Genomic DNA, 24,601 nt, shown 5'->3' with positions numbered 1-24,601 from the left:
ATTGTGTGGAAGAGGATTCATTTTCCAGCAGGACAACAATCCTAAACATGCATCAAAGCTGTACCATGTGTATCGGAATTTCAAGAAAGAGCAATAAGTGCTAATTGGCTTTCCTGCTCAATCACCAGATCTTAAAGGGACACTGAACCCAATTTTTTTCTTTTGTAATTCAGAAAGAGCATGCAATTTTAAGCAACTTTCTAATTTGCTCCTGTTATCAATTTTTCTTCATTCTCTTGCTATCTTTATTTGAAAAAGAAGGCATCTAAGCTTTTTTGGTTTCAGTACTCTGGACAGCACTTTTTTATTGGTGGATGAAATTATCCACCAATCAGCAAGGACAACCCAGGTTGTTCACCAAAAATGGGCCGGCATCTAAACTTACATTTGTACATTTCAAATAAAGATACCAAGAGAATGAAGAAAATTTGATAATAGGAGTAAATTAGAAAGTTGCTTAAAATTTCATGCTCTATCTGAATCACGAAAATATTTGGGTACAGTGTCCCTTTAAATGTCCCAAAATATGCAAAGTTAAGAAGGGATATGGTAAAACACACTATGGGATTTCTAGATATTACCCTGGATACTCTTAAGGAGTGCTGGAAAATTGTTGATTAGATCTTCGTCTGGCATTTATTCCATGTGCAGAACTTTACAAAGTAGTCATTAGGTCAAATGGTGGACATAGTAAATATTGTGATTTTATATTTTCAGTATGTACTAGTAAACTATTTACTTTTATTAGTGGAAATTATTATTTATTTTTAATACTGTATATTACTCAGATTGTGGAAGTGGACTCAGACTTTTGGACCCATATTATTTATTAGATAAATATCATTTAAACAGCAGTTTCATTTAAAATATAGTAGAGTTGATATCTCACCTGGCTAAGCAGTTGCCCATGAAAGATGGTATTTACCACCTTCAGGACTTGTTTGGTGAGCTTCCTTTGTGATATGGGAATAAGAATCCTGTGCTTGCTTCCCTCAGATTCTAGCTCCTGTTGCACCTTATCCAACAGCTCACAAAGAAATTCCTGGGCATCTTGCTGATCATAGCCCCTGAAGGCTGGGATCAGGCTCCAAACAGAATGTAGCATGGCAAAGGGCGAAACCAGCGCCCATTTCCCTGACCACATCACACGGAACAGGGTGTGCAACTCATGGCAAAGGGACAAATGCTTTGTGCTGGGTTCCTTTGGTTGTATCAGTTCCAGTTTACCAATAGATGATTTCCCATATAGACCCAGTCCCCCTTGTGGAAGGCTACCAACAACCCTGTCACCCACAAGGAGATTGCCGTTGGTACCGGTTTTTGCCAGTAGTTCTTCTTTTTCACTAGTGTCCAAAGTGAGGAAGCACTCCCTGAACTTTTGCAAGTGGCTCAAAACTTGCAGAATGGAGTTCATATAACAGGTGTTTCCAAGGTTGCGGAGGCCAGTCACCCCTGGGGTCACCTTGGGCTTGATTGAGTACAGCTGATTAAATCTTCGGCGAGCTTCCCGCTGAGACGTAGCACTGCTGGACGTCATGTCCCTGAACTTACGTGGGATCAGGCTATCCCTGTGTGCATGGGATAATAAACGGGCACTTTTTCTAGGAGGTGTGTTTGCCAGCTCTTCCAAAAGTCGTCGTTTCATTTCCTGTCTCCTTAGCCTAGTCTCTTCTTTTCTCCTTTCTAGTTCAAGTCTCTGTTTTCTCTCCTCCTTTTTCACCTGCCCTCTTGAGCTCTTTTCAAACCAAAGTCGCAGAGCTTTGGCCAGAAGGGCTTGTCGACGGTGCCGCAGAGCAGTAAGCATCGTTGGGCCACTACCCTCATTTACTATAGTTTGTGACCTCAAACTCCTGCGGTTGGATGCTTCCTGCCTCTGATTTCGTACTGCAGAAAGGGTACTCCTTAATAATTTTAAGTCACCCTCCGCATTGTCATTTAATACATAGTCCTGGCACAGATAGCAAAACACATAGAGTTCATGTACCTCCATAACTAGTGGGTGACTACTCTCTTGAAAGTGGCGCAAGGCATGCTCTTCAATGTATCGTCCACATGCTACATGAGAGCATTTTAGGCATGCCCATATGGACTCTCGTGTGTCACAATCAACACAGCGCCATTTCTGTGGATTCAGTATGGAATGATCCTGGGCCAGGCGCAGGCGTCCTACATGCTTACATCGATCCATGATTCAAAGGAAGTTCTCAGAAGACGATCTATAAAATATTACAGATTAAAAAACAAACAAAAAAAAAAACACCTTATACAGCGGCCAAATCTCACACAAATAAATGTAAAACAAAGGGAAAGCAATTTTTTTAGCAATGTTATCCCAAACAAAAACTTTTTATTTTGGAAATTTTTATACCACATATTCTTGGCTTTGCAGTTTTACAAACTTTGAATTTGTGTCTTCTGAAATAAAATACCTCTTCTTCACAGCAAACATGTTCTAAAATAATAATATAGATGAACAGGGTAAAGTGGTCAGTATACGTCTCAGGTGGTAATTAATGGTGATCTTTAAAACAGTCCGGTAACTCTCTGCATATAACTTTTCTGTATGACCTCTTGTTATTTTTTCGTCTTCTGTGTGCTTTTTATTTTGGTTTATTAAAAGTTTAATGTTTTATTTATATTAGAATAAGGTTCTATGGTCTCTCTTTTTTGTATGTTCTAAAATAAACATATAAATTGAGAAATAAAATGGAGTCATGAATCACAATGTGTTTCAGATACAATTTTAAACAACTGTCTTCTATTATCAAATTTATTCATTCTATTGGTATCCTTTGTTGAAGCAGCAATGCAATACTGGGAGCTAGCTAAGCACAATGGGTAAGCCAGTGACAAGAGGCATATATGTGCGGCCACCAATCAGCAGCTAGCCATCCGGCATAATGGAAATGTCATCTCAGCTCAGCATAAACCACTGGCAAATAAAGGAACATTCAGCATGAAGGTTTTTTATACTTTATGATTTATAGCACTGGTAAATCCTAGCGTTTCAAAAACGCTAGTATTTACCATTACTAGGTAATGATTAGGTTTCTCCTTTCAATAAAGTACAGCTGAAAAGCTGATCAAATATTAATGATTAACCTATTAAACTGGAGCTAGTTCACCTCCTAATAATTTCATAATTATCTACGTATTTCCAATGGTATATAACTAAAATCAGTCATTTTCCAATATAACTGGAAAAATTACCTGAATTAAACCTTTTATGTAGAAACCATGATTTAAATCAAGGGTTACCAACTAGTGATTTAAAATCAAATTTTATATATATATATATATATATATATATATATATATATATATATATATATATATATATATATATATATATATATATATAACATAATTTATGTAAGAACTTACCTGATAAATTCATTTCTTTCATATTAGCAAGAGTCCATGAGCTAGTGACGTATGGGATATACATTCCTACCAGGAGGGGCAAAGTTTCCCAAACCTCAAAATGCCTACAAATACACCCCTCACCACACCCACAAATCAGTATAACGAATAGCCAAGAAGTGGGGTGATAAGAAAAAAGTGCGAAAGCATAAAAAATAAGGAATTGGAATAATTGTGCTTTATACAAAAAAATCATAACCACCTCAAAAAGGGTGGGTCTCATGGACTCTTGCTAATATGAAAGAAATGAATTTATCAGGTAAGTTCTTACATAAATTATGTTTTCTTTCATGTAATTAGCAAGAGTCCATGAGCTAGTGACGTATGGGATAATGACTACCCAAGATGTGGATCTTTCCACGCAAGAGTCACTAGAGAGGGAGGGATAAAATAAAGACAGCCAATTCCGCTGAAAAATAATCCACACCCAAAATAAAGTTTAAATTTTATAATTAAAAAAACTGAAATGATAAGCAGAAGATTCAAACTGAAACAGCTGCCTGAAGTACTTTTCTACCAAAAACAGCTTCAGAAGAAGAAAACACATCAAAATGGTAGAATTTAGTAAAAGTATGCAAAGAAGACCAAGTTGCTGCTTTGCAAATCTGATCAACCGAAGCTTCATTCCTAAATGCCCAGGAAGTAGAAACTGACCTAGTAGAATGAGCTGTAATCCTTTGAGGCGGAGTTTTACCCGACTCGACATAAGCATGATGAATTAAAGATTTCAACCAAGATGCCAAAGCAATGGCAGAGGCCTTCTGGCCTTTCCTAGAACCGGAAAAGATAACAAATAGACTAGAAGTCTTTCGGAAATTCTTAGTAGCTTCAACATAATATTTCAAAGCTCTAACTACATCCAAAGAATGCAATGATTTCTCCTTAGAATTCTTAGGATTAGGACATAATGAAGGAACCACAATTTCTCTACTAATGTTGTTGGAATTCACAACCTTAGGTAAAAATTTAAAAGAAGTTTGCAACACCGCCTTATCCTGGTGAAAAATCAGAAAAGGAGACTCACAAGAAAGAGCAGATAATTCAGAAACTCTTCTGGCAGAAGAGATGGCCAAAAGAAACAAAACTTTCCAAGAAAGTAATTTAATGTCCAATGAATGCATAGGTTCAAACGGAGGAGCTTTAAGAGCCCCCAGAACCAAATTCAAACTCCAAGGAGGAGAAATTGACTTAATGACAGGTTTTATACGAACCAAAGCTTGTACAAAACAATGAATATCAGGAAGATTAGCAATCTTTCTGTGAAAAAGAACAGAAAGAGCAGAGATTTGTCCTTTCAAGGAACTTGCAGACAAACCTTTATCCAAACCATCCTGAAGAAACTGCAAAATTCTTGGAATTCTAAAAGAATGCCAGGAAAAATGATGAGAAAGACACCAAGAAATATAAGTCTTCCAGACTCTATAATATATCTCCCTAGATACAGATTTACGAGCCTGTAACATAGTATTAATCACAGAGTCAGAGAAACCTCTTTGACTAAGAATCAAGAGTTCAATCTCCATACCTTTAAATTTAAGGATTTGAGATCCTGATGGAAAAAAGGACCTTGCGACAGAAGGTCTAGTCTTAACGGAAGAGTCCACGGTTGGCAAGAGGCCATCCGGACAAGATCCGCATACCAAAACCTGTGAGGCCATGCCGGAGCTACCAGCAGAACAAACGAGCATTCCTTCAGAATCTTGGAGATCACTCTTGGAAGAAGAACTAGAGGCGGAAAGATATAGGCAGGATGATACTTCCAAGGAAGTGACAATGCATCCACTGCTTCCGCTTGAGGATCCCTGGATCTGGACAGATACCTGGGAAGTTTCTTGTTTAGATGAGAGGCCATCAGATCTATTTCTGGAAGTCCCCACATTTGAACAATCTGAAGAAATACCTCTGGGTGAAGAGACCATTCGACCGGATGCAACGTTTGGCGACTGAGATAATCCGCTTCCCAATTGTCTATACCTGGGATATGAACCGCAGAAACTAGACAGGAGCTGGATTCCGCCCAAACCAGAATTCGAGATACTTCTTTCATAGCCAGAGGACTGTGAGTCCCTCCTTGATGATTGATGTATGCCACAGTTGTGACATTGTCTGTCTGAAAACAAATGAACGATTCTCTCTTTAGAAGAGGTCAAGACTGAAGAGCTCTGAAAATTGCACGGAGTTCCAAAATATTGATCGGTAATCTCACCTCCTGAGATTCCCAAACCCCTTGTGCCGTCAGAGACCCCCACACAGCTCCCCAACCTGTAAGACTTGAATCTGTTGAAATTACAGTCCAGGTCGGAAGAACAAAAGAAGCCCCCTGAACTAAACGATGGTGATCTGTCCACCACGTCAGAGAGTGTCGTACAATCAGTTTTAAAGATATTAATTGAGATATCTTTGTGTAATCCCTGCACCACTGGTTCAGCATACAGAGCTGAAGAGGTTGCATGTGAAAACGAGCAAAGGGGATCGCGTCCGATGCAGCAGTCATAAGACCTAGAATTTCCATGCATAAGTCTACCGAAGGGAATGATTGTGACTGAAGGTTTCTTCAAGCTGATATCAATTTTAGACGTCTCGTCTGTCAAAGATAGAGTCATGGACACTGAATCTATCTGGAAACCCAAAAAGGTTACCCTTGTCTGAGGAATCAATGAACTTTTTAGTAAATTGATCCTCCAACCATGATCTTGAAGAAACAACACAAGTCGATTCGTATGAGATTCTGCTAAATGTGAAGACTGAGCAAGTACCAAGATATCGTCCAAATAAGGAAATACCACAATACCCTGTTCTCTGATTACAGACAGAAGGGCACCGAGAACCTTTGTAAAAATTCTTGGAGCTGTTGCTAGGCCAAATGGCAGAGCCACAAACTGGTAATGCTTGTCTAGGAAAGAGAATCTCAGAAACTGATAGTGATCTGGATGAATCGGAATATGCAGATATGCATCCTGTAAATCTATTGTAGACATATAATGCCCTTGCTGAACAAAAGGCAGGATAGTCCTTACAGTTACCATTTTGAATGTTGGTATCCTTACATAACGATTCAATATTTTTAGATCCAGAACTGGTCTGAAGGAATTCTCCTTCTTTGGTACAATGAAGAGATTTGAATAAAACCCCAGCCCCTGTTCCAGAACTGGAACTGGCATAATTACTCCAGCCAACTCTAGATCTGAAACACATTTCAGAAATGCTTGAGCCTTCGCTGGATTTACTGGGACACGGGAAAGAAAAAATCTCTTTGCAGGAGGCCTTATCTTGAAGCCAATTCTGTACCCTTCTGAAACAATGTTCTGAATCCAAAGATTGTGAACGAAATTGATCCAAATTTCTTTGAAAAAACGTAATCTGCCCCCTACCAGCTGAGCTGGAATGAGGGCCGCACCTTCATGTGGACTTAGGAGCTGGCTTTGATTTTCTAAAAGGCTTGGATTTATTCCAGACTGGAGATGGTTTCCAAACTGAAACTGCTCCTGAGGATGAAGGATCAGGCTTTTGTTCCTTGTTGTGACGAAAGGAATGAAAACGATTATTAGACCTAAATTTACCTTTAGATTTTTTATCCTGTGGTAAAAAAGTTCCTTTCCCTCCAGTAACAGTTGAGATAATAGAATCCAACTGAGAACCAAATAATTTATTACCCTGGAAAGAAAGGGAAAGCAGAGTAGACTTAGAAGACATATCAGCATTCCAAGTTTTAAGCCATAAAGCTCTTCTAGCTAAAATAGCTAGAGACATATACCTGACATCAACTCTAATGATATCAAAGATGGCATCACAAATAAAATTATTAGCATGTTGAAGAAGAATAATAATGCTATGAGAATTATGATCTGTTACTTGTTGCGCTAAAGCTTCCAACCAAAAAGTTGAAGCTGCAGCAACATCCGCCAAAGATTTAGCAGGTCTAAGAAGATTACCTGAACACAAGTAAGCTTTTCTTAGAAAGGATTCAATCTTCCTATCTAAAGGATCCTTAAAGGAAGTACCATCTGCCGTAGGAATAGTAGTACGCTTAGCAAGAGTAGAGACAGCCCCATCAACCTTAGGGATTTTGTCCCAAACTCTAATCTGTCAGATGGCACAGGATATAATTGCTTAAAACGTTTAGAAGGAGTAAATGAATTACCCAAATTATTCCATTCCCTGGAAATTACTTCAGAAATAGCACCAGGAACAGGAAAAACTTCTGGAATAACTACAGGAGATTTAAAAACCTTATCTAAACGTTTAGATTTAGTATCAAGAGGACCAGAATCCTCAATTTCTAATGCAATTAGGACTTCTTTAAGTAAAGAACGAATAAATTCCATTTTAAATAAATATGAAGATTTATCAGTATCAACCTCTGAGACAGAATCCTCTGAACCAGAAGAACCATTATCAGAATGATGATGTTCATTTAAAAATTCATCTGAACAATGAGAAGTTTTAAAAGACTTTTTACGTTTACTAGAAGGAGGAATAACAGACATAGCCTTCTTAATGGATTTAGAAACAAAATCTCTTATGTTATCAGGAACACTGAGTATTAGATGTTGACGGAACAGCAACAGGTAATGTAACTTTACTAAAGGAAATATTATCTGCATTAACAAGTTTGTCATGACATTCAATACAAACAACAGCTGGAGGAACAGCTACCAAAAGTTTACAGCAGATACACTTAGCTTTGGTAGCTCCAGCACCAGGCAGCGATTTTCCAGAAGTATCTTCTGACTCAGTTTCAACGTGGGACATCTTGCAATATGTAATAGAAAAAACAACATATAAAGCAAAATTGATCAAATTCCTTAAATGACAGTTTCAGGAATGGGAAAAAATGCCAGTGAACAAGCTTCTAGCAACCAGAAGCAATAAAAAATGAAACTTAAATAATGTGGAGACAAAAGTGACGCCCATATTTTTTTAGCGCCAATAAGACGCCCACATTATTTGGCGCCTAAATGCTTTTGGCGCCAAAAATGACGCCACATCCGGAACGCCGACACTTTTGGCGCAAAAGAACGTCAAAAATGACGCAACTTCCGGCGACACGTATGACGCCGGAAACAGAAAAAAAAATTTGCGCCAAAAAAGTCCGCGCCAAGAATGACGCAATAAAATGAAGCATTTTCAGCCCCCGCGAGCCTAACAGCCCACAGGGAAAAGTCAAATTTAAAGGTAAGAAATTTTTTTTATTTATTCAAATGCATTATCCCAAATATGAAACTGACTGTCTGAAATAAGGAATGTTGAACATCCTGAGTCAAGGCAAATAAATGTTTGAATACATATATTTAGAACTTTATAAAAAAGTGCCCAACCATAGCTTAGAGTGTCACAGAAAATAAGACTTACTTACCCCAGGACACTCATCTACATGTTGTAGAAAGCCAAACCAGTACTGAAACGAAAATCAGCAGAGGTAATGGTATATATATATATATATATATATATATATATATATATATATATATATATATATATATATATATATATATATATATATATATATATATATATATATAAGAGTATATCGTCGATCTGAAAAGGGAGGTAAGAGATGAATCTCTACGACCGATAACAGAGAACCTATGAAATAGACCCCGTAGAAGGAGATCATTGAATTCAAATAGGCAATACTCTCCTCACATCCCTCTGACATTCACTGCACGCTGAGAGGAAAACCGGGCTCCAACCTGCTGCGGAGCGCATATCAACGTAGAATCTAGCACAAACTTACTTCACCACCTCCATAGGAGGCAAAGTTTGTAAAACTGATTTGTGGGTGTGGTGAGGGGTGTATTTGTAGGCATTTTGAGGTTTGGGAAACTTTGCCCCTCCTGGTAGGAATGTATATCCCATACGTCACTAGCTCATGGACTCTTGCTAATTACATGAAATATATATATATATATATATATATATATATATATATATATATATATATATATATATATATATATATATATATATATACACACATACATACATACACACACACACACACAGAAATGCACTCACAGGAACAACCAACCAGCTCAATAACATTGTTAGCCTGTTCTATGGCGATTTACCACCTGAATGCAACTTCTTTTAGCCCAGTAATGCTTTTTACAGAGTAGAACTTTCCTGTAGTATATCAGTCTGATCCTGCCTATTACTGTCAGTCCAGCGCCGAAATACCAGGCAAATCCTCTCTAAACAAGGAACACAGCAACCCCAGACGATAGTTTCGGCCTTCATTGGCCCTCCTCAGTGAGGTAGCCATATTCCTCTAAGCACGCTGAGCAAGAATTACCCTTTTTCCCATAGGGAGACTAAATACATACAGAAAGAAGTTCACTCACAGGAATGAACAACCAGCTCAATAACATTGGTAGCCTGTTCTATGGCGATTGTGCTTAGACTAATGAAGGCCGAAACGACCGTCTGGGGTTGCTGTGTTCCTTGTTCAGAGAGGAATTGCCTGGTATTTCAGCACTGGACTGACCGTTATAGGCTCGATCATACTGATATACTACAGGAAAGTTCTACTCTGTGAAAAGCATTACTGGGCTAAAAAAAGCTGCACCCAGGTGGTAAATGGCCATAGAACAGGCTAACAATGGTATTGAGACAGTTGTTTGTTCCTGTGAGTGTGTGTATATATATATATATATATATATATCACATTTTATTTTATTTTTGTTTGTTTTTGCTTTTGCACAGTATAATAGAAATAGACATAATCCCAAAGATAATTTTAAAATAATATACGAAGAATAATAAAAGAAATAAAATAAATAAATAAAGTAAAACAAATAACATTGTTATTTGTAAAGTGAACTCATGTAACAAGTGGTTTCTTTTTACCTGTTCCTATTTGCAGATTTAGTTCCTCGCAGAAACGAGAACAGCAGAGACTGGACCTGCTCCATGTCAGCCAATCACAATCCAGATGGACATAAACAGCAACTTCCCAATCTAGAACAGGGAACAAACAGGATTTCCAATTCACGGAAGAGGATAGGTCACTGTAACAGAGGGAAGAAGCAGATGTATGTGTCAAAAAATTATCTTTTTGTTAAAGAAACATTTGTCATAGTTGCCACAGTGAAATAATATTAATAGTAAAATTTAGTGCAGTTATAGTTTTAGGTCACCTGACTTGATTGGTTTTCAGGCCTTTGTAACGCTGGATCTGAGAACAAGTTTCTTAAAAATTGGGCAGTTTTGAAAATGCAGAAAATTTGAAGTAAATTGGGTATGTATTTTTGGAGTTATTAAAGTGATTGTAAAGTTTAATGAATAAGTGCCCGGTTTCTAAAAATACTCTTAAAAACAGGGGCACTATAATTCATTAAACTTAACAATGACTCTTCTTTTTTAAAATACTTACCTTTGCTTCATGGAAAGCAGACCGGCGATCCTCCAATCGTTGCGTGCCCACTTTGGCGTCTAGCTCGTGAGGCATGCAATGATTGGAGGAAGCTGTATTTCTAGATACCGTGCACTTATTCATTAAACTTTAGAATCACTTTAATTGTTGAAAATAACTTTTACGTAAACAATTCTGTGTGTGTGTGTTATTTATTTTATATCTGTAAGGTAAATGTGTCTAATTCCATAATGTTGAACACTGTAAAAAAAAAATTAAAATGTGGAACTCGTGCTCTGTATTGTGCACTTTAACCCAAAGTGCTCTATGCAACTGTGAAATAGCTGGTAACATCACTCACCGGATGTGAATACCTAAGATCCAACTATAAAAAGGGATTATTTTCTTCCTGCAGGCACAGGAAAAAAACAACAAGCATAGTAACCATACAACTAAAGTTGTGCCCAGTAGATTAAAATCCCTTTAAATTAAGCCAGATGACAAGTGGTGGTAAAATCGTAACCTCATCATTGCCGGTAAATCACACAGGTTTTAAAACCCCTGGTTACCAGTAACACAGTGAATTAATTTCGTTGTTAAATAAGAACACAGAAAATATATGTAACAGTAATTAAAGAGCCTGATTGTCCATAACATACACAGATTACATTCACAGCAGAAATGTAACCCCTCAGTTGCACTTATGCACCAGAAGCTGAAGGAAAGGATAAAGCATTAAGCCTTGCTGTTGTGTAGGCAACTTGCAGAAGTGACAATTAACTGTGCAGGAGGATGCTGCAAAAGGGAAAGAGGCGGCTATTCTCCTGTTCCTTTTTCCAGCCTTAATGCCAGAGCTAAAGGACATTATAACTGACACAAGGGCCTAAGGAAGACTGCAAACAATACTCTTCTCACCTTGGTGGCAAGGCCAAGTGTAAGAGGAAAGTACATAGAAATGGCAGTTTTCCCAGTGGTTGAAGAGACAAGTCTTTTTGTATGAGCTTACACAAGGTGAGAAAGCCTTACAGGAACAGTTTGGCCCCCTCGTTTACATATCTGAATACTAATTAGATTGCCATTGTTAACATCTGCCGCCTGCCACACAGGGGGTGTTTTAACCCTTTGTCAACTGATGCCAGTATCCAGATGTCAACAACCTTTGGAAAAAAGAAAATAAAAAAAAAGAAGAAAAGATGCTAATGTAGTTAACACATTCGCCTTCATTGAATGAGATTACCGTCTTGAGAAACAGCTCTCTTAACTCTTAAACTGACAGAAAAAACAGCTTTTCTTCTTAGAATATTGTTTTCTGCATTTTCCACTCTAATCAGTGCAGGTGCTACTTGATTTTTGTAGTCTGCAAAACACATTCATTGCTTATATCAGCCAAATTCTGCTGTGTTAATTGCCTTCTGTCAGAGGTAAAAATATGGGACTCCCTCATCCTCCTGCAGTGTTCCTGCTGTGTGCACGGGAGGCCTTGCAAGGACAGAAGGGGATGGTCAGAGACCAGACAACAGACATACAAATTATACCAGTATCAAGCCAAGATCTGTAAGTCATGGAGCTTCAGGCTTGCAAGCTGGGTATGAGGATATGAAGGCAGAAAAGCACAAAAGTATAATGTGAATTTTCACCATGACACCATAGAGGTCTTTCCAAGGCCTTAAAAGGGACATAAAACCCAACATTTTCTTTCATCATTTAGATACAACATACGTTTTTAAACAACTTTCCAATTTACTTCTTTTATCTAATTTGCTTAAAGGGACACTAAACCCAATTTTTTTCTTTCATGATTCAGATAGAGCATCACATTTTAAGCAACTTTCTAATTTACTCCTATTATCAATTTTCTTCGTTCTCTTGCTATCTTTATTTAAAAAGCAGGAATGTGATGCATAGGAGCCGACCCATTTTTGGTTGAGAACCTGGGTTCTGCTTGCTTATTGGTGGGTAAATGTAAGCCTCCAATAAGCAAGTGCTATCCATGGTGCTGAACCTAAAATGGGCTGGCTGCTAAAGATTTACATCCCCGCTTTTATAATAAAGATAGCAAGAGAACAAAGAAAAATTGATAATAGAAGTAAATTAGAAAGTTGCTTAAATTGTCATGCTCTATCTGACTCATGAAAGAAAAAAAATTGGGTTCAGTGTCCCTTTAATTTTCTTGGTTTCCTTTGTTGAAAAGCATATCTAGATAGGCTCAGGAGTCAGATCCTGATTGGTGTCTGCACATATATGCCTCTTGTGATTGGCTTACCAATGTGTTCAGCTAGTTCCCAGTAGTACATTGCTGCTCCTTCAAGAAAGGATAACAAGAGAACAAAGCAAAATTGATAATAGAAGAAAATTAGAAAAATGGTTACAAATTGTATGCTTTATCTAAATCGGGAAAGAAAAAAAGTGGGTTTAATGTTCCTTTAACACTAAGCTTTTACATAGGCATAGCTTCACTGCTCCAAATCTACTTAAAGGGACACTCAGGTCAAATAAAATTTTCATGATTCAGATATAGTATGTGATTTTAAACAAGTTTCCAATTTACTTCCATTAAAAAAAAATGGGCAGAGTCTTTTATATTTATACTTTTTGAGTCACCAGACTATACGTATATGCATTTGTGATTGGCTGATTGCTATCACATGGTACAGGGGGAGTGGAAATATACATAACTTTGAAATTTGTTAGAAAAAAAATCTACTACTCATTTGAAATTCAGAGTAAATGCTATTGCATTGTCTTGTTATCTTGCAATTGTTGATTATGCAAATCTGTGTTTACTGGTCCTTTAAAGGGCCAATATAGTGTGTTTGTGGGGGGAGGGGAGAGGGGGTTTAATTACATTCTCTCATTTGTAAGAGCATTTAATGTTATCACAATCAACCCTGCAAATCTGTGTTTAACCCCTATACAGTACAGCTTGGAAGCCCTAGAGAACTGAAAAGAACCAGCAGTTTTCTGTGGCTTGTGGTTGGTACTTTACTTATGTGTAGGGGGTTAAACACAGATATGCAGGGTCAATAATGATAAACTTACGTGCTCTAACAGATGAGAGTATGTAATCTTTTTCACTATAAATGTCCTTTAAAAAAAGAGTCATGGTGGTTAAATCTGAAATGCATAGTAGTGCTTTTAAAAACTCACATTATAAACTTTTAGAAAAAGGTATCTTTTACTGTGCATCTGTCAAGAGCAAAGATAAGAATATTTTCAAGGGATGCATCCCTGAATTGCATGTGTGAGCGCAATTTACATTATACAGAGAACTGATAAAACTTGAGAAAGCTGCAATACATATTCATTCCTAACATGTATTGCATTTAGTGTGCACCCAATGTTCTAACTGGCCTACAGTACAGTTTTGTTTCACAGCGGATGTGCATTAAAAGGGACATAATACTCATATGCTAAATCACCTGAAACTGATGCAGTATAACTGTAAAAAGCTGACAGGAAAATATCATGAACTCTTTTACTGTGATCTCATGAGATTTGATAGTAAACTTCCTTAAACTGAATAGGGAAATAAGATGAGTGTGCACGTAAGCTCACTCCCTTAGCTGTCATGGGACAGATATACTGATTTGCTGCTTAGAAGCCTTTTACAATGGGATGTGGCTACTGAGGAATTTTTTAGGTAAAATATCTTTCTTTTTTACATTGAGATGTTCAGGTGATATTTTCTAGTCAGCTTTTTACAGCTATGCTGCATCCCTTTCAAGTGTTTCAACATTTGGGTAGCATGTCCCTTTAACCAAGTCTCCTTGAAAAGTTCATCATGGACCGGGGTAATATATTGAGGTGGGCTACAGTAAGAGGATTTGTGTCACCACTTAGGGTAAGGTGACCAGACGTCCCCGATTTCCGGGGACAGTCCCCGGATTGAGGAGACTGTCCCTGGAAAAATTATGTCCCCGGTTCCTGTTGCACTGTCCCCGGTGTTCTGTGAAAATTTGAAATGAGCAAACCATGTCACTTCCTGTGACGTGGCATCAGCTGTTAGGCTCCTGTTGCACTGTTGCCAAGTCACATTGTCTCAGCGCGCAGGTCTGGAGGGAAGAGCGGAGCGACAAGGTAAAGTAAAAAAGTGTTGGTGTGGGAAGAGGGAAGCAGGGCAAACTGGGCGGCAGTGGCCCCCTTACTTGTTCTAAGTCTGTCTCCTACCTCACGAATAACTTCTGAGCCTGTCAGGGAAAGTGTCGGACTTGTGATGTTAAATGTGGGACCCTTGAATTACCTAAAAAAAAAAAAAAAATAGACTCAGTAACATGCTGAACACAATTCAACTCCCTGGCTCCTAGAAAGGATTGCAGTTTATTCCTAAGCAGTGTATTGCAGCCCTTTTTGGTAGCCATGGGGTTAAATTGTGAATCAGTGTTGTCCTATGCATGCTGCAGGACAGGAGGTCATGAGGGAGAGGACATTTAAATTTACAACTCTCCTGCAGGCACTTGAAGCAGCAACTATATGAAAGAGGTCAATCTGACTGTGAGTTAGTTGCTAGAAGTTCTTATGCTCTGACAAAATACAAAATACTAAATGTACTGTGGCACAAAGAAGGTTTAACTCAGATTATTAATTTCACTGTTATAGACATTTAAATGAGCTGGACTGGACCTCAAGTTTAGAATAATAAAAAGTCCCATTTCCTGCATGTATGAATGGGTGTGTATCTCTGCGTGTGTATTTCCATGTATGTATTTATCTTTAAGTGTGTATGTATATATGTATTTGTGCATGCATGTGTGGGTATATCTCTGAGTGTGTCTGTGTAAGTGTCCCTTTCATCTCCTCTCTCTCTCTATTTCTCTCCCCCTCCCTCTGTCTTTCTCTCTCTCCCTCCCTGTCTCTCTCTCTCCCTCCCTGTCTCTCTCTCTCTCTCCCTCCCTGTCTCTCTCTCTCTCTCCCTCCCTGTCTCTCTCTCTCTCTCCCTCCCTGTCTCTCTCTCTCCCTCCCTCTGTCTCTCTCTCTCCCTCCCTCTGTCTCTCTCTCTCCCTCCCTCTGTCTCTCTCTCTCCCTCCCTCTGTCTCTCTCTCTCCCTCCCTCTGTCTCTCTCTCTCCCTCCCTCTGTCTCTCTCTCTCCCTCCCTCTGTCTCTCTCTCTCCCTCCCTCTGTCTCTCTCTCTCCCTCCCTCCCTCTGTCTCTCTCTCTCCCTCTGTCTCTCTCCCTCCCTCTGTCTCTCTCCCTCCCTCTGTCTCTCTCCCTCCCTCTGTCTCTCTCCCTCCCTCTGTCTCTCTCCCTCCCTCTGTCTCTCTCCCTCCCTCTGTCTCTCTCCCTCCCTCTGTCTCTCTCCCTCCCTCTGTCTCTCTCCCTCCCTCTGTCTCTCTCCCTCCCTCTGTCTCTCTCCCTCCCTCTGTCTCTCTCCCTCCCTCTGTCTCTCTCCCTCCCTCTGTCTCTCTCCCTCCCTCTGTCTCTCTGTCTCTACCTCCCTCCCTTTGTCTCTGTCTCTCTCTCCCTCCCTTCCTCTGTCTCTACCTCCCTCCCTTTGTCTCTCTCTCCCTCCCTTCCTCTGTCTCTCTCTCCCTCCCTTCCTCTGTCTCTCCCTCCCTCCCTTCCTCTGTCTCTCCCTCCCTCCCTTCCTCTGTCTCTCTCTCTCTCCCTTCCTCTGTCTCTCTCTCTCTCCCTTCCTCTGTCTCTCTCTCTCTCCCTTCCTCTGTCTCTCTCTCTCTCCCTTCCTCTGTCTCTCTCTCTCTCCCTTCCTCTGTCTCTCTCTCTCTCTCCCTTCCTCTGTCTCTCTCTCTCTCTCCCTTCCTCTGTCTCTCTCTCTCTCCCTTCCTCTGTCTCTCTCTCTCTCCCTTCCTCTGTCTCTCTCCCTTCCTCTGTCTCTCTCCCTTCCTCTGTCTCTCTCCCTTCCTCTGTCTCTCTCCCTTCCTCTGTCTCTCTCCCTTCCTCTGTCTCTCTCCCTTCCTCTGTCTCTCTCCCTTCCTCTGTCTCTCTCCCTTCCTCTGTCTCTCTCCCTTCCTCTGTCTCTCTCCCTTCCTCTGTCTCTCTCTCTCTCCCTTCCTCTGTCTCTCTCTCTCTCCCTTCCTCTGTCTCTCTCTCTCTCCCTTCCTCTGTCTCTCTCTCTCTCCCTTCCTCTGTCTCTCTCTCTCTCTCCCTTCCTCTGTCTCTCTCTCTCTCCCTTCCTCTGTCTCTCTCTCTCTCCCTTCCTCTGTCTCTCTCTCCCTCCCTTCCTCTGTCTCTCCCTCCCTCCCTTCCTCTGTCTCTCCCTCCCTCCCTTCCTCTGTCTCTCTCTCTCTCCCTTCCTCTGTCTCTCTCTCTCTCCCTTCCTCTGTCTCTCTCTCTCTCCCTTCCTCTGTCTCTCTCTCTCTCCCTTCCTCTGTCTCTCTCTCTCTCCCTTCCTCTGTCTCTCTCTCTCTCTCCCTTCCTCTGTCTCTCTCTCTCTCTCCCTTCCTCTGTCTCTCTCTCTCTCCCTTCCTCTGTCTCTCTCCCTTCCTCTGTCTCTCTCCCTTCCTCTGTCTCTCTCCCTTCCTCTGTCTCTCTCCCTTCCTCTGTCTCTCTCCCTTCCTCTGTCTCTCTCCCTTCCTCTGTCTCTCTCCCTTCCTCTGTCTCTCTCCCTTCCTCTGTCTCTCTCCCTTCCTCTGTCTCTCTCTCTCTCCCTTCCTCTGTCTCTCTCTCTCTCCCTTCCTCTGTCTCTCTCTCTCTCCCTTCCTCTGTCTCTCTCTCCCTTCCTCTGTCTCTCTCTCTCTCCCTTCCTCTGTCTCTCTCTCTCTCTCCCTTCCTCTGTCTCTCTCTCTCTCCCTTCCTCTGTCTCTCTCTCTCTCCCTTCCTCTGTCTCTCTCTCTCTCCCTTCCTTCTGTCTCTCTCTCTCTCCCTTCCTTCTGTCTCTCTCTCTCTCCCTTCCTTCTGTCTCTCTCTCTCTCCCTTCCTTCTGTCTCTCTCTCTCTCCCTTCCTCTGTCTCTCTCTCTCTCCCTTCCTCTGTCTCTCTCTCTCTCCCTTCCTCTGTCTCTCTCTCTCTCCCTTCCTCTGTCTCTCTCTCTCTCCCTTCCTCTGTCTCTCTCTCTCTCCCTTCCTCTGTCTCTCTCTCTCTCCCTTCCTCTGTCTCTCTCTCTCTCCCTTCCTCTGTCTCTCTCTCTCTCCCTTCCTCTGTCTCTCTCTCTCTCCCTTCCTCTGTCTCTCTCTCTCTCCCTTCCTCTGTCTCTCTCTCTCTCCCTTCCTCTGTCTCTCTCTCCCTCCCTTCCTCTGTCTCTCTCTCTCTCCCTTCCTCTGTCTCTCTCTCTCCCTTCCTCTGTCTCTCTCTCTCCCTTCCTCTGTCTCTCTCTCTCCCTTCCTCTGTCTCTCTCTCTCTCCCTTCCTCTGTCTCTCTCTCTCTCCCTCCCTCTGTCTCTCTCCCTCCCTCTGTCTCTCTCCCTCCCTCTGTCTCTCTCCCTCCCTCTGTCTCTCTCCCTCCCTCTGTCTCTCTCCCTCCCTCTGTCTCTCTCCCTCCCTCTGTCTCTCTCCCTCCCTCTGTCTCTCTCCCTCCCTCTGTCTCTCTCCCTCCCTCTGTCTCTCTCCCTCCCTCTGTCTCTCTCCCTCCCTCTGTCTCTCTCCCTCCCTCTGTCTCTCTCCCTCCCTCTGTCTCTCTCCCTCCCTCTGTCTCTCTCCCTCCCTCTGTCTCTCTCCCTCCCTCTGTCTCTCTCCCTCCCTCTGTCTCTCTGTCTCTACCTCCCTCCCTTTGTCTCTGTCTCTCTCTCCCTCCCTTCCTCTGTCTCTACCTCCCTCCCTTTGTCTCTCTCTCCCTCCCTTCCTCTGTCTCTCCCTCCCTCCCTTCCTCTGTCTCTCCCTCCCTCCCTTCCTCTGTCTCTCTCTCTCTCCCTTCCTCTGTCTCTCTCTCTCTCCCTTCCTCTGTCTCTCTCTCTCTCCCTTCCTCTGTCTCTCTCTCTCTCCCTTCCTCTGTCTCTCTCTCTCTCCCTTCCTCTGTCTCTCTCTCTCTCTCCCTTCCTCTGTCTCTCTCTCTCTCTCCCTTCCTCTGTCTCTCTCTCTCTCCCTTCCTCTGTCTCTCTCTCTCTCCCTTCCTCTGTCTCTCTCCCTTCCTCTGTCTCTCTCCCTTCCTCTGTCTCTCTCCCTTCCTCTGTCTCTCTCCCTTCCTCTGTCTCTCTCCCTTCCTCTGTCTCTCTCCCTTCCTCTGTCTCTCTCCCTTCCTCTGTCTCTCTCCCTTCCTCTGTCTCTCTCCCTTCCTCTGTCTCTCTCCCTTCCTCTGTCTCTCTCCCTTCCTGTCTCTCTCTCTCTCCCTTCCTCTGTCTCTCTCTCTCTCCCTTCCTCTGTCTCTCTCTCTCTCCCTTCCTCTGTCTCTCTCTCTCTCCCTTCCTCTGTCTCTCTCTCTCTCCCTTCCTCTGTCTCTCTCTCTCTCTCCCTTCCTCTGTCTCTCTCTCTCTCCCTTCCTCTGTCTCTCTCTCTCTCCCTTCCTCTGTCTCTCTCTCTCTCCCTTCCTTCTGTCTCTCTCTCTCTCCCTTCCTTCTGTCTCTCTCTCTCTCCCTTCCTCTGTCTCTCTCTCTCTCCCTTCCTTCTGTCTCTCTCTCTCTCCCTTCCTCTGTCTCTCTCTCTCTCCCTTCCTCTGTCTCTCTCTCTCTCCCTTCCTCTGTCTCTCTCTCTCTCCCTTCCTCTGTCTCTCTCTCTCTCCCTTCCTCTGTCTCTCTCTCTCTCCCTTCCTCTGTCTCTCTCTCTCTCCCTTCCTCTGTCTCTCTCTCTCTCCCTTCCTCTGTCTCTCTCTCTCTCCCTTCCTCTGTCTCTCTCTCTCTCCCTTCCTCTGTCTCTCTCTCTCTCCCTTCCTCTGTCTCTCTCTCTCTCCCTTCCTCTGTCTCTCTCTCCCTCCCTTCCTCTGTCTCTCTCTCTCTCCCTTCCTCTGTCTCTCTCTCTCCCTTCCTCTGTCTCTCTCTCTCCCTTCCTCTGTCTCTCTCTCTCCCTTCCTCTGTCTCTCTCTCTCCCTTCCTCTGTCTCTCTCACTTCCTTCCTCTGACTGTCTCTCTCTCCCTCCCTTCCTCTGTGTCTCTCTCTCTCCTTCCCTTCCTCTGTGTCTCTCTCTCTCCTTCCCTTCCTCGGTGTCACTCTCTCTTTCCCATCCTCTGTCTCGCTCTCCTGATTTAAACCCCTTGTCTGCCCCTCGCTACTTTCTGCTCCATACTGTAGAGCATATAGGGAGGTGGGATTTTTTTTTGCATAAGCGCTTGCTAACTTACAATATTTAGTTCTTATTAAAAATATTTAAGGAAAAAATTGTCTATTTATATGGCAATTAAAAACATGGTGGGGGAGGGTCATATGAGGTTGGAGGGGCAAGGGAGATGGGAGGGGCAATAGGGTAGAGGAGGGGCGAAGGAGGAAGGTAGGTGGGGGGCTCTGCCACACTTTTGCCAATAAAAAAAAAAAATGTCCCCGGATTTCATTTTTAAAATCTGGTCACCTTAACTTAGGGGAGATCTTAACTTTACTTTATATCCCTCAGTGGGGTGCACTATGGGAAAGAGGTTTGTTTTCTCAGTGGGTGGTTCCATAGGCGGGGAAATTTGACACTTTGAGTGAGTGCAATTGTTTGCCGTGTCCTAAACTGTGATTTTGAAATATTACTTAGGAGCGAATGTTTATTAATATGGTATCACATTATTCCACAGGACTAAGTATATTCATGAAATAATCTACTGTAATAAGAAGGAAGCTCATTACTTGTGGAACATTAGGAAATCGAATTTGGATCCCCTCCTTTTTTAAATTGGACTTTTTGATGTTAAAGGGACAGTATACAACAATTTTCATATAACTGCATGTAATAGACACTACTATAAATAAGAATATGCAGAGATACTGATATAAAAATCCTGTATAAAATCTTTTTTAAAAACTTACTTAGAAGCTCCCAGTTTAGCACTGTTGAGGAGGTTAGGCTGGGACACCCACTGAAAGGGGCTAGGGAAACATGGACAGCAGACTCTCCACCCTCCCCTGCATATGAAAAGACCTATTAGACAATCAGGAGCTGGAGGAATCTGTAGTCATCAGTATACATCTAAAACTTTGGGGCTTAGTTAGGAGACTGAAAATCAGTACATTATTAAAAAATAAGCAAAACTATACATTGTTACAAAAACACTCCCAGATGGGCTCTATAAAAAGAGATCATCAACAAAACATTTATGCAAAGAAAAATCTAATGTACATCCCTTTAAAAAAGGTACTTCTTTTAGTGGCCACTAGAGGGCATTATAATTATTAAATATGTAAATTTATCATTTTGGGGTATATATATAAATCCCATGAAATAAAATACCATTTCCATGCAGTAAAATAGAAATAAACATATTTCCAAAGCTTTTTTTTATTACCCTATCATGGCAAATAGTTCATGGGCAGATGTTTACACATATTGTAATAATGTTCTTGATAAATAAATTATACTGCATCTGGATACATAAAACCTTAAAAAGTTACTATCATGGTGTCAATGCAGTAAAACCTTATGATGGATACTGAACACTATGCCAGTTCATTAAAAGAACAGATGGATGCTGCGAAATTCTAATTCAGTTACACATGTACAGATTTCTGGGTGACCCTGCAAGATACTGTCTAGAACCACATTGTTTATAACTCTAAATTGATATAGAATTGTGTAGCTGCACTTCATGAGAAATAGAAAAGGAAAAAAAAAATGTAAGGTCTGGTAGAGAATTACAATTATGTTAATTGGTTGTAGGTAATTATTTTGTGAATGAGAACTGATGAGCCAGGTAAGAGAGCATGTTAATTAAAAAACAGAAGCAGCAGGAGGCCAATTTATGGTGCAATGGGAAACAGTTCCTCTCCTTTGAAAATAATATATATATATATAAAAATTAAAAACAAAAACAACAAAAAAACACACAAAATAGGGCACAGACACTGCGAACCTAAGACCACCATTTCCAAAAACCACAACAAAAGTCCAGGCATCACCCCTTATGTTCAACCAGATGGCTGAATCCAGTGAGTGTGTTGGATTAACCCTGACTGTCGGAAAGATTACTAAACTGCAGCAGTTCTTGATAAAATGCATATGTTACAGCCGTCCTCTCTCTTACCCTCAAATCTGATGTTTTGTTCAAATTTTTTGTATGTCTATGAATAGTTATTTACAATAAATTTGACCACTGTAAGCCGTTTCACAAGTGAGCATTAAAACGTGTAAATAAAGTTGTTTCCAAAAAGAAACGTTTCTTATACACACAATATTATAGATTTGCATTTGTGTGGATTTAGAACATTACAGGCATTTAGTGCAAATCTATGCAGGTCGGGTCTTTATGTAAAGTGACTATACAATGCACATGATGTCTCTCCAACGGCTGCTTTGTTACAAACTATTCAATTGCAAGGGTTTAAAAAGTTGGCACAACCACACAATAAAACCACAATAAGGCCGACAGCTCCCTGCTCTTTCACAGACTTTGTTAGGGTTGAATGCGTTTATGCTAATGAGACCCTATGGTGTTACTTCCTTTAGTAGAAAAGGTCACAGTGGCTAGTAGCTTCCCAGTTGGTCTATCAGATGAGAGTACCTATCATCAGGGGTGAACACAGACCCCAAACCAGTAGTTTCAAACACTCAGCACCACCAGTAATTGTGGTTTCCCCCTCACAGCTCAGCTGTGCCACAGTCGTAAAAACCGAACAAACATAAAACAGTTTCTATAGCACAAGTCACTTCTAAGAATGCAATTACTTAATGAGAGCATATTAAGTTGCACTATTAACCACTTAAATTTATTTAAAAACAAAACAAACAACACACACACAAACACACACACTACTAGAGAAATATCGCTAAAACAATTCAGGAGAACTATTTATTTAATTTTACGTAGTAACATAGCAGATGAGGTATAAAGAAGAAAGAAGTCTACCTGATTTACACTAAAGAAACGGACCATTAAAAAGTTGATCCATTTAACTCAAGCTATCATATCCCTAAATTCTGTTTTTAGCCACAAATATATTGAAGCCAATTTTTACAGTATCTAAGCTATTTGTCACCATCTCCTTTGCAAGTTCCACAATTTGATTACTCTTAATCTCCAACAAAGTTAATGCTTTTTTACGGTAAATCTCCTTTTCTCTAGCCTTAAAGGGAAATGAAAATTATTTTGTGATTCAGACAGAACATGCAATTTTAAACAACTCACAAATTCACTTGTATTTTCAAATTGTCTTCATTCTCTTGGTATATTTTGCTGAAAAGCAGGGTATAAGCTCAGGAGTTTGCATGTGTCTGGAGCACTATTTGGCAGCAGTTATGCATTTGTAGGTGCACTCGACAGCAGCACTGCTTCCTGCCATATAGGGGTCAATGCAAACACCTAGGTATCTTATAAACAAAGAATACAAAGTAAACAAAGCAAATTTGATAATACAAGTAAATTAGAAACTGTTTTAATTGTATGTTCTGTCTGTACCACAAAAGTACATTTTTGGGTTTCATATCCCTTTAAATTGTGACCTTGTGTCACAAGCAACTGCATTGCTACTAACAACACTTACTCCATATCTGTATATAGACCTTGAATATATTTGTATAAAGTAATCAGAACACTTCTCAAGCGACTTATTTTCTAGAGTAAACAGACCCAATTTGGCTAACCTCTCTTTATAGTTTAAATTATCCATTTCCCTTATTAGTTTTGTGTCCCTTCTCTGAACTTTTTCAAATTCCAGAATATCATGATTCGCAGGCAAATGATCTGCCTCTGAGAAGTCCTACCTTACCTCTCAATCAAAGGATAAAGAAAAGACTAGCGCTTTCCAGAGACAAACCAAACAGAACAGAAATGCTGACTGATGAAAAACACACACACAAAAAAACCCCAACACACCTTGTATGAAGGTAGAGATTTAATGCCCAAAGAACCACCAGGTTGTGTAACAATCTCTCCCTAGGAGAAACAGAATTTATGTTTACCTGATAAATTACTTTCTCCAACGGTGTGTCCGGTCCACGGCGTCATCCTTACTTGTGGGATATTCTCTTCCCCAACAGGAAATGGCAAAGAGCCCAGCAAAGCTGGTCACATGATCCCTCCTAGGCTCCGCCTACCCCAGTCATTCGACCGACGTTAAGGAGGAATATTTGCATAGGAGAAACCATATGGTACCGTGGTGACTGTAGTTAAAGAAAATAAATTATCAGACCTGATTAAAAAAACCAGGGCGGGCCGTGGACCGGACACACCGTTGGAGAAAGTAATTTATCAGGTAAACATAAATTCTGTTTTCTCCAACATAGGTGTGTCCGGTCCACGGCGTCATCCTTACTTGTGGGAACCAATACCAAAGCTTTAGGACACGGATGAAGGGAGGGAGCAAATCAGGTCACCTAAATGGAAGGCACCACGGCTTGCAAAACCTTTCTCCCAAAAATAGCCTCAGAAGAAGCAAAAGTATCAAACTTGTAAAATTTGGTAAAAGTGTGCAGTGAAGACCAAGTCGCTGCCCTACATATCTGATCAACAGAAGCCTCGTTCTTGAAGGCCCATGTGGAAGCCACAGCCCTAGTGGAATGAGCCGTGATTCTTTCGGGAGGCTGCCGTCCGGCAGTCTCGTAAGCCAATCTGATGATGCTTTTAATCCAAAAAGAGAGAGAGGTAGAAGTTGCTTTTTGACCTCTCCTTTTACCGGAATAAACAACAAACAAGGAAGATGTTTGTCTAAAATCCTTTGTAGCATCTAAATAGAATTTTAGAGCGCGAACAACATCCAAATTGTGCAACAAACGTTCCTTCTTTGAAACTGGTTTCGGACACAGAGAAGGTACGATAATCTCCTGGTTAATGTTTTTGTTAGAAACAACTTTTGGAAGAAAACCAGGTTTAGTACGT

The 24,601-nt window shown here is 40.9% G+C and overlaps 1 protein-coding gene and 1 pseudogene across 1 annotated transcript in view; one reads left to right on the top strand and one right to left on the bottom strand.

The window, feature by feature from the left end:
- The window catches only part of USP49 (ubiquitin specific peptidase 49), a 227,162-nt gene that overhangs the window by 145,781 nt on the left and 56,780 nt on the right, over window positions 1-24,601 (bottom strand). Inside the window, exons 2-3 of the mRNA XM_053705336.1 lie at window positions 10,273-10,433; window positions 890-2,216 (exon numbers count right to left, since the gene is read on the bottom strand). Coding sequence (XP_053561311.1) covers window positions 890-2,188 — 1,299 coding nt within the window. The 5' untranslated portion in view covers window positions 2,189-2,216; window positions 10,273-10,433. The remainder of the gene's footprint in view (window positions 1-889; window positions 2,217-10,272; window positions 10,434-24,601) is intronic.
- LOC128652396 (tigger transposable element-derived protein 1-like) overlaps window positions 11,275-24,601 on the top strand; it is a 44,685-nt pseudogene continuing 31,358 nt past the window's right edge.

This window comes from Bombina bombina, chromosome 3, assembly GCF_027579735.1.
Source record: "Bombina bombina isolate aBomBom1 chromosome 3, aBomBom1.pri, whole genome shotgun sequence".
NCBI classification, from domain to species: Eukaryota; Metazoa; Chordata; class Amphibia; order Anura; family Bombinatoridae; genus Bombina; species Bombina bombina.
The sequence above is the reverse complement of the archived record's forward strand: the minus strand, read 5'-3'. Positions and strand labels throughout refer to the sequence as shown.